At 36.0% G+C, this 16509-nt stretch overlaps 2 protein-coding genes across 2 annotated transcripts; one reads left to right on the top strand and one right to left on the bottom strand.

Moving 5' to 3' along the window:
• The first annotated feature begins 8523 nt into the window (after positions 1–8523).
• Positions 8524–12331, top strand: LOC103321738 (spermidine synthase). The gene is made up of 9 exons (XM_008223565.3): positions 8524–8849; positions 9843–9919; positions 10027–10149; positions 10345–10449; positions 10666–10738; positions 10831–10902; positions 10994–11189; positions 11646–11769; positions 11860–12331. Exons 1-9 carry the CDS (start codon positions 8669–8671, stop codon positions 11923–11925), a joined length of 1017 nt encoding a protein of 338 aa, XP_008221787.1. The 5' UTR covers positions 8524–8668; the 3' UTR covers positions 11926–12331.
• On the bottom strand, positions 12150–13344 carry LOC103321736 (uncharacterized). The gene has a single exon (XM_008223564.3). It carries the CDS (start codon positions 13276–13278, stop codon positions 12283–12285), a length of 996 nt encoding a protein of 331 aa, XP_008221786.3. The 5' UTR covers positions 13279–13344; the 3' UTR covers positions 12150–12282.
• Between the last annotated feature and the right edge of the window lie 3165 nt (positions 13345–16509).

Raw genomic sequence — 16509 nt, 5'->3', positions numbered from 1 at the left:
GGATTAAATATTGGGACTGTCTTGGATTAGCTCGTATTAGCCTAAGCTAGATTAAGTACTAATCTACATTTGGTGTTGTGTCAGACTAAGAAGCTGGATTGTAAAAATAGTGAAAACCTATGTTTGGTGTTGTGTTGAACTAAAAAATCAATATTAATTAATAAATAAATAAAATTCTAATATTTAATTAAGGAGTTTGACCTAAAAATAAATAAAAATAAAACAATTAAATTCTAATATTTTTTAAAGGCTAAAACTATCTTATCTATTTTTCTCCTTTTTCTTCCTTCCTTCATCTTTTCTCCTTTGTCTTTTCTTCTTCCTTTCCTTCTTGGCCCGTGTCTTCTTTTCTTCCTTCCTCTTTTCTTCTTCCTTCCCAGGTCGTCCCTTCTTTTTTTTTTTCCTTTCTTTCTTCCAATTCTTTCCTTTCTATTTTCTTTTTCCTTCCCTCATTTTCACACTCTCTTCATGCCGCACCCCAACTTTTAAGAGAGCCAGATCCACTTATGGGTATGTAATAGCTGCAAACACCCACCAGGTTCCACTAATTAATGGTTGCGGTGGTTCAACTGGGTGGTGACGGTGGTAGAGCTGGGCATGTGGTGGTTGGTTATGGGTGGTGGTGATGGTTTGATTGATTAATTGGGTGGTGATGATGGTTCGATTGGTGGCTGGTTATGGGTTTGACGATGGTGGTATGATGGTCATGGACTCGTGGTGTGGTGGTGGTCAGGCTCGCATGTTTGATGGTGGTGGTGGTATCCAGCTAGTATAGGTGGGTTTTGGTGGTGGATGGTATAGGTGGTTTCTAGAATTTCTTTTTGGATGAATGTTGGGTTTTTTTTTTCTTTTTCTTGTCAGCCTTTTATCATTGTTGGTTTTTTTTTTGTTGGGACTTAACTGACAGAATTAATAGCTTTGACTTTGATTTGTTAACGATTGCAAGTACAGTGACGAATTTTGGAAAATTGAAATTTCAGTACCCAAATTTAAATTCGGACCTAATCGCATTGACCAAAAATGTAATTACTCCAAGAAATTAATGTAGGGTAAGGGTTGGATAGGAAAGAGAATGAAAAAAAAATATTAAAAAGCAAAAATGAGTGAGAAAATTAGCTTCCTATTTCTAATCACATTAGGTAATCGTATTATATAAAGTAAGAACAAGAAACCGAAAATCCGTCCTATCCGTTCACCACTATTTAGTGTGTGAGGTTACATTAAGCACGCCATATCCTGTTGACCTAATCGGGGCATCCCACACACAAGTGGGTAGCAAAAATAGAACTCCATATCATTTTGTAGGTAAGATCATCTCCAACCCAAGGGTTGGAATGTCAAATTTTGAGTTCTAAGCCCAAAAACCATCTCCAACCTATGTATTTATTAGGGGCTAAAAGCTTGCCCAGTCAATTTATCGGGCTATATAGTGCCTGATGAATTGCCTGGATTGATAATTTTGACACATTTGAAGCTGATTTCCTTTTCTTTTTTTCATTCAAACCCAACGGCTACTTTTGATCAATGGCTGTGATTTTTCCAAGGTGATTTCAACAGAAAAAAAAAATCCAACGGTCAAAATAATATTTTGAATATATCTAAATCAGTTCGAACCCCAAAATTCATTCCAAACTCTATAAATAGCAATATATTTGTTAAATAATGCACCAAATTCAATTTCTTACCTTTCTTCACTTTCATCATTGTTTTCATTTGAGTTCCTTTGTTGTTCAATATAGCCGCAAAATCCCAAAGAGGTATCAATTGGAAACTAAAAGAAGATGAGGCATTATGCAAAGGGTGGGTATGTATCTCTGAAGATGGGGTGATTGGCATGAATCAACCAAACAACACATTTTGGGAAAGGGTGCACCAGAATTTTTTTGGAGAATATGGAGGCCAATGATAGATCAGAGGCTCGAACACCGCAAGCCATTGCTTCTCGGTTCAAGATCATCAACCAACAATGTTCTCTTTGTAAGGCTTGTTTGATTAAGGCCAATGCAAGCCCTTCAAGTTGGTCCAATCTAAGGGACTTGGTTAGTACAAATTTTATTCGACTTTTAATGTTCATATTGTGATTTTTTTTTTATTGTCGTAACTTATCGGTTCTTTTAACTCGTGCTTAGGACTTGCATGCAAAAATCTTTTTTTTCTTTTAATGATAATAGAGTTATGAATAGGCCTTTCAAGTTGGATCATGCTTGGAAAATCTTAAAAAATTGCAACAAGTGGAACGACCAAAATCAAGCTCCCACACACCAACACCCAGAGATTCTTCCCATAGTGGCCATACAGTCAATTTGGAAGAAGATGATGATGATGTAGTCATGCCCACTCCGAGGTAGCTTGGACGAGATAAACAAAAGGTTGCAAAAAATAAAGGGAAACGTATTGAAGGGAATCTCAACCAAAGTGGAAAGTTCTTGTCTAAGTTGGTTCAATAAGGAAATGAGTTAAAAGAGGATAGGAGGCGAAAGCTAGAGCTCCTAGAAGAGAAAAACAAACTTACCATATCTCAACAAACCTATCAAGTCCAACAAGATAAGGAGCCACTTCATTGACAACATCATTGAATAATAGGGAACAAACTAGGATGTTGATATCGTTGTTGGATCGAGCAACTCCGAAAGTCATGCCATATCCAAGTGTCATATGAGACCATAGCCTCCATAACGACAGTTGGCTTACGCTTGTGGCCAGTAAATTGGCATGCCTAACCAATGGGGCAATTCTTTCATTCCCAATGCATGCAGTCAAGACTACCTAACATGCATGGGAATCCTCTGCCACTAGCCCTGTGCAATAGGTTGTAAAGGTTAGCTGAATTTGGCGAACGTAGGTACCACTAGCTATACAAGGCTTCAATTATAAAATAAAACTTCTACAAACATTCAAGGTGTAACATCCCACATCGACCAACGGAGAGGGGGTGATGTGCCTTATATGTACATGCCCGCCTCCATCTAACACAAGGCTTTTTGGGAGCTCACTGACTTCGGAGTCGTGGGAACTCCGAAGTTAAGCGAGTTGTGGGCTAGAGCAATCCCAAGATAGGTGACCTACTGGGAAGTTGCTCGTGAGCTCCCATAAACAAAATCGTGAGGGAAACCTTTTAAGAGCTCACTGGCTTCGGAGTTGTAAGAACTCCGAAGTTAAGCAGTTGCGGCTAGAGCAATCTCGGGATGGGTGACCCACTGGGAAGTTGTTCGTGAGCTCCCAGAAACAAAATCGTGAGGGCAGTCTTTTGAGAGCACTCCGAAGTTAAGCGAGTTGGGGCTAGAGCAATCTCAGGATGAGTGACCCACTGGGAAGTTACTCGTGAGCTCCCAAAAACAAAATCGTGAGGGCAGAGAAAGGGCTGTAGATTCACCCAATCTACAGTACTCGTCGATGGAGTCCGTCGAACATCCATATGCGAGCATTCTAAAGACAGTTGTCATCTTCTACTCTGGGATATACTTTGCCATCCACAAGCGTCTATCTTCATGGAAAAATATGGCTCATGTGCAACATCATTCAAGATGCGATAGAAAAGCTATATCCGCATGTGGAACCTCCTGCAAAAGTCCACTGGGGAAAATAGTGGTCTTTCGTAGAAGTAGTCCTCCATGGGATTCTGATAATGCTTTTCACTCTTTCAATTCTTGTACTTACGGCCTACAACGGAACCACCATGTTGGGATTATTGAGCATACTGCTCCAATAGAAACGTATGGTGTTGAATGACCATTGCAAACCTTTGTTGATGATGGTCAGCCTAAGAATCATCATCGAAGAAATTTTGTATAGCCTTTCCACATGAATTCATTGTAAGATATAAAATGAGACTGAAGAAGATTGTGTGCTTAGTTGGGTAGAATACCTCATCTTAAATAGAAAAAAGGATGAGGTTTGAAAAGAAGATGAGAGGAAATCGGGATAAGAGGGAAGATATGAAAAAATAGCAATATGTCAAAATGAAATGACCTACATGTCTGATCATAATTGAATGAAGATAGGAATAGATAAGGAAAAAAAAATAAGAAAATCCAATATATTGAGATAGATAAAGATGAGTAATGGTTCAGAACATGATTGAAAAAGACAGTAGGAGATAAGGGAATCTAATAAAGTGTGATGGACAAAGATAAGCTTTCAGAATATGATTGAAACAAGACATTATGAGATGGGAAATGGTTCAAAAAATAATTGAAAAAGACAAGTGGAGGTGGATAAGGGTTCAGAACATTATTAAAGGAGGATAAAAGAATCCGATGAAGTAAAAGTAAAAGTAAAAAATGTAGGTACCCATCCATTTGTCTATAAATATTTACTCCATATGCAACCTAATCAACCACACCAATGGAACCTAGCAATCGAAGGGAGCATCATACATTTGATTGGAGATGCCCTCATCCTAGATGCAATCCACCTCCACCTCCTGAATAATCAAGAAATGCATTGAACAAGTGTTTCTAGAGACCTACTTCACCCGAAGTTCAAAAATCCAATGCCAGAAGCTATATCCAAAGTTCAACACCAAAAATCATCAAAGGGAAATCTGTAGTTCATAAGCATGATAATGACACAATTCATTTAACACCGGAATAGTATAAAGAAAAAAATGGAAGTGAGTTATGGTGATGGCTTCAATAAAGGGTTCAAATTATTCCGGGCTTACAAAAAAGTATTAGCTCTAGGGGCTATAGATTGGGATGATGTAGATGTTGTGGGCGCATTGCAACTAACCAAATAAGTTATATTATATTTTGGAATTTAAATTTGTTTAGGTTAAAATGTTCATAAAATTAAATCACGAATGTTGAAACAAGAATAATGTCAAGAAAAATTAACGACAAAAAGAAAATTGGGGGTTAATCATTTTTAAACAATTTAATAAAGTTGCGGACTCAAATTATGAGTCTGCATGGTTAGAGAGAAAAAAACAGTTTAAGTCCATACAATACATGAAGAGTTGTATTTTAGAAGGTAAAATTTTAAATTTAACCGCAACATGATTGAAGATGGTCTAATATAATTAAAATAATAGACACCAAATCATGATCACTATTGTGAATGGCGCCAAATAATTGTCAAAAGAAAAAAAAAATCTCAGTATGGTTTTTAATTATTATTTTTTGCTACCATACCTACTCGGTTCACTTTCTTGTCTTATTTTCTGTGCTTGAATGAGATGATGGATGTATTATTTTATCATGCATTTCAATCGCCTTAAAATAAAATACAAAACCTAACAGGTGAATGCCATTCATATTATTTTATCATGTGATAGGAATAAATTAGGACATATTAGAAATAAATAAATTTAAACTTGCTCCCATTTCCAGGAATCAAAGGATCACAGACCATACTTTGTCTCTTGTCCAGCTTTGACAGCCATGAGCCAGCCCTGAACACCAACTTATATTAAAGCTGATGAATTGGTTCGGTAGAGCCCATTCTTTGGCCCAACAGGCCTAATCAGTTCTCGATGACAATGCTCTTGGACTACAAAAACAAGTTGGGTTTCAAGCATCTATTCCCGCACACTCCCGTTTAGTCTCATTTTCTATACATCAGAATAGTTTAAAATATCGCTTTGAGAAAACATATGTATAAAAAAGAACTTTGTGAAATGATTATAGAGAGATGAGACTTTGCCAATATCCAATGTTTTCGGACACAAGATACAAGGCATTTTGACATCATTGAGATTCATGACCCAAAGTTGACACCAAAACCATGCGTGCATGGCTGCATGGCAGACCAGCCAAGGCATAGTGTAATCCCACTGTTGCTCAATCGAAGAAAAGCTCCCAAAATATTTGGGCAAAAGTTGGTCCTTTGAGCATCATTGTCGTCTATCTTAAAATGAAAGCAAGCAATCGCCCACAATTTATCATTACCAAACGATGTGTTCACACTCATAATTGCCATGTGGGCTGATCGGAATCAGCTATATGATGCTCATTGTTTGCTCCACAAAAAGAGGAATTTTTTTAATTTTGTTCCTAGTCTCCAACATGCATGGCTTATATTGCACACGAGGCAATTCACTTTATTCATTAGATCTGTAAACGGATGAAATTTGGATTGGATATACCTCAGTTTAAATCCGAATATATTTATAATCATATTATCATATTCGAACTGTCAAATTGCACCTATCAATTCATATTTGTTACGCATTGTATTGGATTTATTTTTATATGTGCACAAAATCAAAATTTTAGTAGTAGCCTCGATCTTTTATTGTATTTATCTACTTTTTATATCAAATTTTGATATTTTATCATAAAAATTAGTTTTAAATGTATTTTTAATGCATATAAAATCAAATTGATTCATTTACACATATAAAATATTAATATAAGGCATAGAAAAACTAAATTATACTCCATACTAAGTCGGATTGAAATATTATCAAATCAGATCAACTATAATCGATATCCAAATCAATTTATAATCGGATTATCGAATTCATATTGTAATCGGATTCACGAATTGAGAAGTCCAATCCATCTCCTATTAATTACACAGAATTCAGATAAAAATAATAGTAAATTTGGCTTACACCCTTCAAATTCAATTTGCTGTACCTAAAACCCTTCGCTTTTTGTTCCTATAAATAATACCCAATTTGTATAAGTAAAAACCCATGACTAGGATCCAACTCAGCATGTTACCTAATTAAGCATAAAATCTGATTTATTGTACTTTTCAGATTCCAAAAATACCCCCAACTAAGCCATTATTGCAGTTTGTATATTAATGTAGGAATCAATATGGAAACAGTTTTTAATTAGATTGTATATAATGACAGATGTTGAATTTGGAAAGATCTCCAAATGGTTGTAATGGATGTAGGAATTAATTTTGAAATATTTTTTAAAAAATTTAACAATAAATTCAAATTTAGGTAATCAGTTTGTTTAATAAAATGTTTATGTTATTTTCCTTTTATGAATTATACATGACTAATAATCCACTTTATAATTGTTTATGAATAAAACTGTACATACTAATTATGTTGAAAAAATAATGTACCTATTACTTGTTTGTTTTATGAAAAATATAATTTACCTAGTATGAAAAGTGTACATAATTATCTATTCCAAATAATGTACCTACACACATTTACAGGTATATTGTAAAATAATTTACATGGGTAAATAATGTACCTATATTTTATATAAATTATTGTGTACCTATTTTTAATTATGAAAAATATACGCATAATTACAAAGTAACTGACTTTGTTTTTTTTTGGTAAATAATATACCTATATTTTATATGTATATATTTATATTATATTTTTCATAGGTAAATTATTGGATATGTAATTTACAGATTTTTTTTTTTGTAATTTTAAGGGCCGAGATGTGAGAGGGAATGACAACTAAAAGAAATGGGGTGATTGATATGCTATTAATAGGGAGTATATTAATTACAATTATGACAGTTAATGAAATGCTTGAAATAAATTATAAATAAAATATGAAGTTTGGTGGCAATGATGTAAAAACATAGAAATACTATGACCTCTTATATCCTACTAGTCATTTAAATTTGAAATTGGGTTTTACACATAGATTTATAGAGTGATGAGTATATGTCTAGGAAATAGAAAATGTAGGGATCTATATTGGACAAGCCCTTAATCCGCAAATACTATTTGATGATGATTTGTTTTAGTAATATTGAATTTAATGGAGAATGTATTCCATTTCCCCTTTAACGTATTCCAAATTCCGAATTTTTTCTTAAATTCCGGGGCGTACAAGTACACAATTACTCTTGTACCCCTATGTTTTTTATGATCCTCATGCTCGTGTATTATAGTTTTATGTCTTAAGTCATCCTAATAATCACACATCAAACAATTCACAATCCATTGTGACTAAAGTTGATTGGTGAATGAACCATAATTCACCAGTTAGGAAAATCTCTAATTTCTAATCCCACTGGATTTTGCTGCCCCACTCTTAATGCGGCTTGTTCCCCGTTAGCTAAAGGAAAATACAACCCCCCCTCTCCCCCCTCCTCAATCACACACACCAAATGCCATACAAAGCCACCGACCACATCAAATTATTCGAATATAAATAAAGAAAAAACACACCCCCAAAAGGAATAACTAACACATCAGTGGCGAGATATGTAAAATACCGATAAAGGAAGGGCACTTATTGGCTCTAGAATCGAGCACAGCAAAGATATGATATTTTGGAATATTTGTTTGTATCCAAATCCAACAAAAACAAAAGCCAAATTGAGGAAACCCTAATTGAGAACCTTATCATTTTATACTGTACTTCCAAAAAATAATTAAATTTACAATAAAATTATATTGTTATAATAATAGTTGAATCAAAGTCAGTCTCAAAGGGAAAGTCGGAAAGTAAGAAAGAAAAAGCAAATGCCAAACAAACGCGTCACCAGTAAGCAGAGGCAGCAATCGGGTTCTTTTTGTGCCTCACCGAATTAATTACCAAACTTTATTTCATAATATTTAATTAGTGAATATGATTAATGAGAATTAATAACAATAATAATATTCCTGGCATTTTTGTATAAAGCGAGCAACGCCGAGACTGTGTGGTCTCTGTCTCTGAGTCTTTAAACCGCTTGCTCGCTCATATCGTCTCTTTAGGTTTTTTTGGTTCCATTTCTTCAGTGTTGGGCTATGGCGGAAGAGATTGTGGCGGGGTCTGCTGATTTTCCATTGAAGAGGTCCAGAGAGGAAGAAGAGAACGGAGTCTATGCGGCCTCAACCGTGTCCGTGGAGACTGATACTGGCAAAGCGGCTGATGGTGTTTCTGCTGTTATTCCTGGGTGGTTTTCAGAGATTAGCCCAATGTGGCCAGGTTGGTTTTCTATTACTTAACCCATCTTTTTGTTTTCCTTCCGCTATGACATGTGTTTGGCAGCTCAGAAATTGTGGGAAAGTTGCGAAGTCGTCCAAATAATGTATTTGTAGCAAGGAATGTTATGAACTCGTTGTTGGGTTTTTTTATAAAAAAAAATATTTATGTGTATGGCTGTTGTTGGTTAATGCTTGCTAATGAAATCCTGTGATTTGTTTATTGTACAGAGTAACAGTTTAGAATGAAACTAATAGATTATGTAATTTATATGGGAACAAGTTCTTGTACAGAATTAACAGTTTAGATTGAAATAATAAATTGTGCAAATTATATGGGAATACATGTAGTGTGCTATCTGTGACATGCTTGCATTATTCCATTTTCATTAGATTTTGGACCACATATATCAGTTCATGTTGCTTGTCTTGTCTCCATAGTTTATTATGGCTTTCTTTCTCCAGAGCTACCTTAGGATTTCATGTCAATTTGCAATTTTTCAGTGTTGTTTATGAGTTTCTTTCCCATGAGAAGCTGTGTTTCCCATGAGCTTCTTTGAAATTCCAAACCCAAGACTATGCCACGTGATAATTGTTAGTGAGGAACCTCCTCCGCTTTCTTGTATGTCATCAAGTGTGGACCGCAATGCATACTGCTTGAGGCTGAAATGTCTAGTGGTACTGGGTCACTTGGAAGTTCGATCTGTTGATATTATATGGTTTCATGTTACGATACCAGCAGTTTTACTTTAATGAATAATTTATGTTTGTGGGAGTAATAATGTGTATAGTGTTGCCTGTAAGCACTGTATGTTTGAAGCATAAGATTAATAATTGGCTTTGTTGCTTTTCCTTGATGTGCTGTCCAAATGAAAACAAGAATGTTTTCAGTCTTTGTTGTTTGGTTATTGCAGCTTCACGTTGTTTGGTAGACAGCCTGATTATAGAACTAGGCTGTATACTTTGTGGAAATTGATTTATACATGATATTATGCAGGAGAGGCACATTCCTTGAAGATAGAGAAGATTCTATTTCAAGGGAAGTCTGACTATCAGGATGTGATGGTCTTCCAGGTATTTGACATTTCTCAGAAGATGTTAGTGTTACTTTAAACCAGCATCTATTTCTGTTGAGAAAAGAAAGAAATTATCTTAATTGATGCTATGATTTCTTCTTACAGTCATCGACATATGGAAAGGTTCTTGTACTGGATGGGGTCATTCAGCTAACCGAAAGGGATGAATGTGCCTATCAAGAAATGATTACTCATCTTCCCCTCTGCTCAATTCCAAACCCAACGAAGGTTAATATTATTATTTTTAAGCTAAATCGTTAACTAGAAATCTGATTTGACATTTTTCATAACAATACAAAAAGTTATGTACCCACAGACATGACAGTCCCCTGTTTTGTTAAGAACATGATTTGTGAAGTGCAGTAGTTTTGTTCTTTATGATTTGTTGTTCTTTAATTATCTTTCCAAATTGGTATTCTTTAGGTTTTGGTTATCGGTGGAGGAGATGGTGGAGTTCTGCGGGAAGTGGCTCGCTATTCTTCTATTGAGCAGATAGATATATGCGAGATTGACAAGATGGTGGTTGATGTAAGTAATATCAATCATATCTTTGGGTCTGTTCTGCTTGGGTTTTATTGTATCAATTATTCAAGGTAGCTAATACATCATACTAGAATGAATTCAATGTGGTTGGAACATGCATGTTTTTATGCGGTTCTTATTTGACATGCACAAATGGACTAAAGAATTCTGAATAATATCGGATGAAATGATAAAGGGTTGATTCTTCCTACTCCATTCCAGGTGTCTAAGCAGTTTTTCCCTGCTGTAGCTGTTGGATATGAGGACCCACGAGTCACACTTCATGTTGGTGATGGTAAGATCAGCTTGTTCCTCTTCTGTTTTTCTTGCCTTTTCTTTTCGCTTCTTGCAAATGGCATCCTCATAAGCTTTCTTTTGATATTGTAGGAGTTGCATTTTTGAAGGCTGTTCCTGCAGGAACTTATGATGCAGTAATAGTGGACTCTTCTGACCCAATAGGTATTAATGAGAAATGACATGCATCATGCTCCCAATAGGAACCTGAGAATTATGTGTGAGTTTACTGGTTTTGATGTTTGTTTTCTATTAGGTCCTGCACAAGAGCTTTTTGAGAAGCCCTTTTTTCAGACGGTAGCAAATGCTCTTCGTCCAGGAGGAGTCGTGTGTACTCAGGCAGAGAGTATTTGGCTTCACATGCACATCATTGAGGATATTGTGGCCAACTGTCGCCAGATATTTAAAGGCTCCGTCAACTATGCATGGACTACAGTTCCTACATATCCAAGGCATACACTTTTCTGAGTCTCTTTTACATCCTCTCCCTCATACACACGCATACACAGGTCCACAAGGATGTGTCTGCATGGTTGCACGTTTGTGTTTATAACAAGTTTAATAGTGGCATTTTCTCATTTTGCAATGTACTAGCTGGTAAATTATCATAATTAATGGTTTCTGAAGTGCAACATGTGACTTAGAGACCACCATATTTTTCTGAATTTAGCTTTCTTTGTTCTTTTACTTTTGAAATTAGTTTAATTTTTTATGTTCTTTTAGCTGCAAGTGGTAACTCCATCACTTACACGGCCATCCATTATTTGATTGTCTTCCAGTATGACAAGTTGGCATCGTGTTGTACAAAGTAGAGTGTTAATTATTTTTCTGTTGGTGACTTGGTCTGTGATTAGTCTGATTAGACGTGTTCCTATCTTTTCTGCTGATATTACTTTTTACTTCTTCAGTGGGGTGATTGGTTTTATGCTTTGTTCTACCGAGGGACCTGCTGTGGATTTTAAGCACCCTGTGAATCCAATTGATGCGAATGACAGTCAAAAATCAAGACCATTGAAATTTTACAACTCTGAGGTGTGACTTTTTTTTTTTTTTTTTTTGGTTGAGTTCATCAATATTATCCCCTTTTTTTCTGTTCGATTTAATTATTTATCTCATTTTCAGATTCACACAGCTGCTTTCTGTCTACCATCTTTTGCAAAGAAGGTGATTGATGCAAAAGCAAATTGAGGAGGAAAATTTTCAATAGCATCCAACGAGCAGATTGGCTATTGCTGAGTACCTGCTTTTGGCCTAGTTGAAATAGTTTTTCCAGAGCAATGAACCTTGGAATAATTGATATTTAAATTGCTGTTCTAGAGTTTGTCCCAATTGGGATTGTTAGAGCTTTAGTGACATCAACGATGCTTTCAAAGATCGTCTTTCCTTTATGGATAGTTACGAAGATAGTAATATAAGCAAGCTAGTTTTGCCTCCATTTCATGTTCGTTACATGTTTTCCTGTAAACCTGTGGTTTATATAACAGGCCCTGAACACAGATATAAGAGAAGAAGAGCATGTATGAAGCTTGCAACGCCTCTAGGAACCTACTCTGTTTCTAGTTTTGTTCTACAATCTGAACTATTATTATCAGCAGGTTGTGTTTTCTCTGTTCTCAGATCACTCCTCTCAACTTTTCCCATTTCCATGTCAACTTTCTTCTTCAAAATCCGCTTTTTGCAGTTGTCAAAATAAACCATATAGACGACCCACTTCATCACATTAACCATGCAGAAAAGCCCAACCTGAGCAAAAATCCCATTTCCTCTTTCATAGCATTCAAAATAGAGCCCTGACCACCTTAAAGCAAGCCCCAAAACAGAGAAAACAAGCGTTATGAGAAGCCCTTGCCGCTCGTTGCCTCTGCTTAGATAAGCAGATAGTATCAATGCATTAGCTCCATTTGCATCCTCCAATATTGAAACCACTATGGCCATGTTCCATATAGACCTCCATTCTAAGTACTTTGCCAGCAGTGCCATACAAGCTGCCCTATATAACACTCCAAAATACAGCTTACAATTGTACCCCAAGTTGTTCAATATAACATAGTAGATTGATGCTAACCATACTGATCCAAGTATAGTGCAAGTTGAGAAGAAAAGAACCCAGATGGATGTGACAAGAGTGCCTCTAAAATTGGCTTTGGATGCTGTTTTTTTTCCTTCTGCGAGTGTCGTTGATGCTAAATTGACTGTGACAAAAGCAGTGCAGAGCTCTAGGAGATGAAGAGGCACCACATAAAGAAATCCCAGTTGAATCAAGTTGTTGGGAAATTTATCGGTCATTCGGGCGGCCGCATGGAGCAGTGTTTGCCAGTTGTGGTGGTAGTTACTAGGGTGTTGTTGCCTTACAAATTCTGAGATTTGAACCAGGGTTCTTTGGAGCAATAGCTCATAGTAAACTGAGAAGCAGAAGAGAGGTAGAGAGGAGAGAAAGGTGAGTAGAATAAAGTAGTTAGTGTTGTAGATGAAACTTAGGGCTTGTTTGAGTGTATCAGAGAATCCTAGCTTTTGCTTCAGCATGGTATGGTTGCTTTCCATATCCACGATCTTCTTCTCCTTAAGTTGCTACTAATGAAGCAGGGGGAATTTTATTAAAGGACTTCACTTGAGAACAAGACAGTGGTAAATTCATAATGCATTGAGAAGAATCCCTTAGGCTTCAATTCAAACCCAGTGGGCATCAAGTCATTGGCTTGGTTGGTATTTGATAATGATGCCATACCTGTTAGTTATATTGTGAGCGCCCATTGGGGAGCCCTTTGTGATTAATTAAACCAACATTATTCAAGAGATATCCACGGGTCTAAAAAGGCCAAACTAATTGGCCCATGGAGACCCAAAACAGTGGGCTTAAGAATAGGGATGGCAAAAATTCCTGCGGGGGCGGGGGGAGATTTCGGGGCCAAATAGGTATCGGATACGGGGATCTTTGAACTTAAAAAATTTCCGACGGGTATGAGGAGGGGATGATATTGACGTCCCCATTTCCGAACCCGACCCGAAAATATATATGTTTAACTCTAAGTTAACCTCTCTCTCTTAATTCTTCACAATCTTCTTTGGAATTGAATATTGAAGTGATTTTGAATAGTTGAGTTGAACTTCATAGTTAATTTGGATGTGTTAAATGATAAATTATTATGAAACTTAATGTTAAAATGTATGATAAATTTTTTTTTTTTTTAAATGCAAAAAAAAATCGGTTATTCCAGGCAGGTATGGGGATAGTCCTCGATGTGAATAGGGATGGGGATTCCCGAAACCTATTAAACGGGGATGGGTTCAGGGAGAGGGGCGGAGACGGGAATCGTATTGTCATACCCGGCCCCTACCCGACCCATTGCCATCCCTACTTAAGAATTACCACTTCCAAAATGAAGCAGAGAGTTAGTCCAAGATCCAAAGAGATTTGGTGATACTTCTTGCATCCCCACCAACGAAATAATTTCTTTTATACTGACTTCTAGCCTTGGTTAAAGACTAATATCCTTTCCAAGTATAGAAGGTCTGAGAGTATTTCTTGGTGCTCTGTGTTTGTGTTTATTTGTTGGTACTTGTGGAAATGGAGAAACCAGTCTATCTTTAATGTTGATGAGACTACTCTTTCTAACACCAGGCAAATCATCTTATATGCTATTTCTGAATGGATTAAGGTTCCTTGTGGTGGTAATATAGTTGGGGAGAAAATACAAATTTTTTTGACTTGGGAATTTCCTGGTACTGGAGTGGTTAAACTGAATGTGGATGGTTCTTGTAAACATACCTCTGGGAATATTGGTGATGGTGATGGCAGCATTCTTCGTGGCTGTGCTGGAGAATGGATTAAGGGGTTTGCAGTGAACTTGGGAAAGGGCCAAATGATTGAAGTTGAACTATGGGGTGTATTTTTTGGTCTTATAATGGCTTGGATAAAGGTATCAATAGGCTCATCATTGAAATGGATTCAGCTCTTGGTGTACAGCTAATCCAACAAACTAATGTCTCTCAGTTTCACCCACTTGCTGGTTTGCTGTGGGATTGCTACACTCTTCTAAGGCAATTTGAGAAGTATCAGTCACATAATATATATATATATATATATATATATATATATATATATAGAAAAGAATTGTCTTGCTGGCTACCTTGCAAGGTGGAGCTACAACTTGGACTTAGGCATTTGTTCTTTTGATAATGCTCCTATGTAGGCTAATGATGCTTTGGTAGATGATCTCTTAGGGGTCTCGAAATTTGTAGTTGTTTGTTGGGGTTTATCTTACCCCCAACCCCCTTGAATAAAATAAAATAAAATAGTCCAAATTGTCATGCTGGTGGAAAAAAGCATTGATTTATAAACCAATGGTCTAAGGTTCGAATCACATAACACCTTACTAATATGTGTGTGAAAAACACTCTCCCTTTATATAAAATAAAATAAAGAACTGTTGTAAATGATGTTGAGCCCACAAGTATGAGGTGAAATGAAAGGTGAAGACATGTGTACCTACGGATAGGTGCAGCAAATGTGGTAGTGGTTGTAACATTTACTGCTATAGGGAAATATGTTGTTAGTCTCCGCCTATAAAAGGAGGTCTTAGTAAGAGAGAAAAATACACCGATCATAAGAGAAAAAGTGAGAGAAAAATCAGGGAGTTAGAAAGTTTTTTCCAATAGAGAAAGTTCTATCAGGGTAATATCACAAAGAGCAAATACAATCCCACTTCAAAATTTAGTGGTGCTTCATACTCGGTCTATATTATAATACATTATCAGCACGATAGTCTCTCTTCTTTACTCCTAAATTTTTCGAGCTAAACACTATGTGGTTATTTCTTTATCTCCTCTCCATCATATGTCTACTCTCACTTTACTACTACGACGATATGCATACTTTTTTTTTTTGTATCTCACAACTTTTATGTTGTTTCATTCATGTTTGTTTCATTTATTTTTTCACACTGTAATTTGGAATGGCACGGTATTATCCCCCATTCTATTATTTTATGGTGGTGTAGTTCCATTGCCCATCACGTTGTAACATATATTATTGTAATAAAAATGGTGGTGTGATTTTAAAACCCATCTTAAAATCACTTGAATAGTGGCACGGTTATATTGCCTACAATATGATAACTTATATAATGAGAAAGTGTCAGTTCTGCCGCCCTCCTAATAGTAATATATATAAATATATATATTTATCAATAATTCTTACTATTCCCTTTGTAATAACCATTACTAAAGGTTGACCTTTAGTAATAACTAGTACTAACCACTGACCTTTAGTAATTACTAAATGTTCTACCGCCCTCATAAGGCAACTGATGCCAATAACTAAAAGTAGCATCAACACTATTGGTATTTGTGATGTTGTAAGTCAGAAAATACATTAGTGTAATATAAAATTATGTTGCTGTAAACCGTATTTAGCATCAGAACTATTAAAACTATTGATGTCGTTGTATATTTAGGCATCAGCGGTCAACATTATTTTGGCACACATAAGGAACTTTAGCATTGGTGTTTATTATAAAACTGATGTTGTAAATATATAAAGGTAATGTTATAGCCAAATGTGAGTAATACCACGGTAGGAAGGATGATTTGGCATAGTGAACTATTATAAGCTATTGTCAAGTTATTGGCCCAAAAAAAAAAAAGAAAAAAAAAAGCCCTTGTCAAGTTTTGTATGTAAGTTGCCTACCCGGGTTTGGAATCCTAGATAGGTCATTGGTTGAGAAGTGTCGGGGCTATGAAGAATCAATCTCAAAGGAAATTCTATCATAAAAA

This window comes from Prunus mume, linkage group LG2 (genome assembly GCF_029339155.1).
Source record: "Prunus mume cultivar Tortuosa linkage group LG2, ASM2933915v1, whole genome shotgun sequence".
Lineage (NCBI taxonomy): Eukaryota > Viridiplantae > Streptophyta > Magnoliopsida > Rosales > Rosaceae > Prunus > Prunus mume.
Note: the sequence above shows the minus strand (reverse complement) of the source record. Positions and strands in the feature narration are given on the sequence as shown.

Coding starts and splice junctions, on each gene's coding strand:
- LOC103321738 (XM_008223565.3), top strand. CDS start 8,669: ATGGCGGAAGAGATTGTGGCGGGGTCTGCTGATTTTCCATTGAAGAGG. Junction 10,150..10,344: donor CAATTCCAAACCCAACGAAG/GTTAATATTATT, acceptor GGTATTCTTTAG/GTTTTGGTTATCGGTGGAGG. Junction 11,770..11,859: donor TGAAATTTTACAACTCTGAG/GTGTGACTTTTT, acceptor TCTCATTTTCAG/ATTCACACAGCTGCTTTCTG.
- LOC103321736 (XM_008223564.3), bottom strand. CDS start 13,278: ATGGAAAGCAACCATACCATGCTGAAGCAAAAGCTAGGATTCTCTGAT.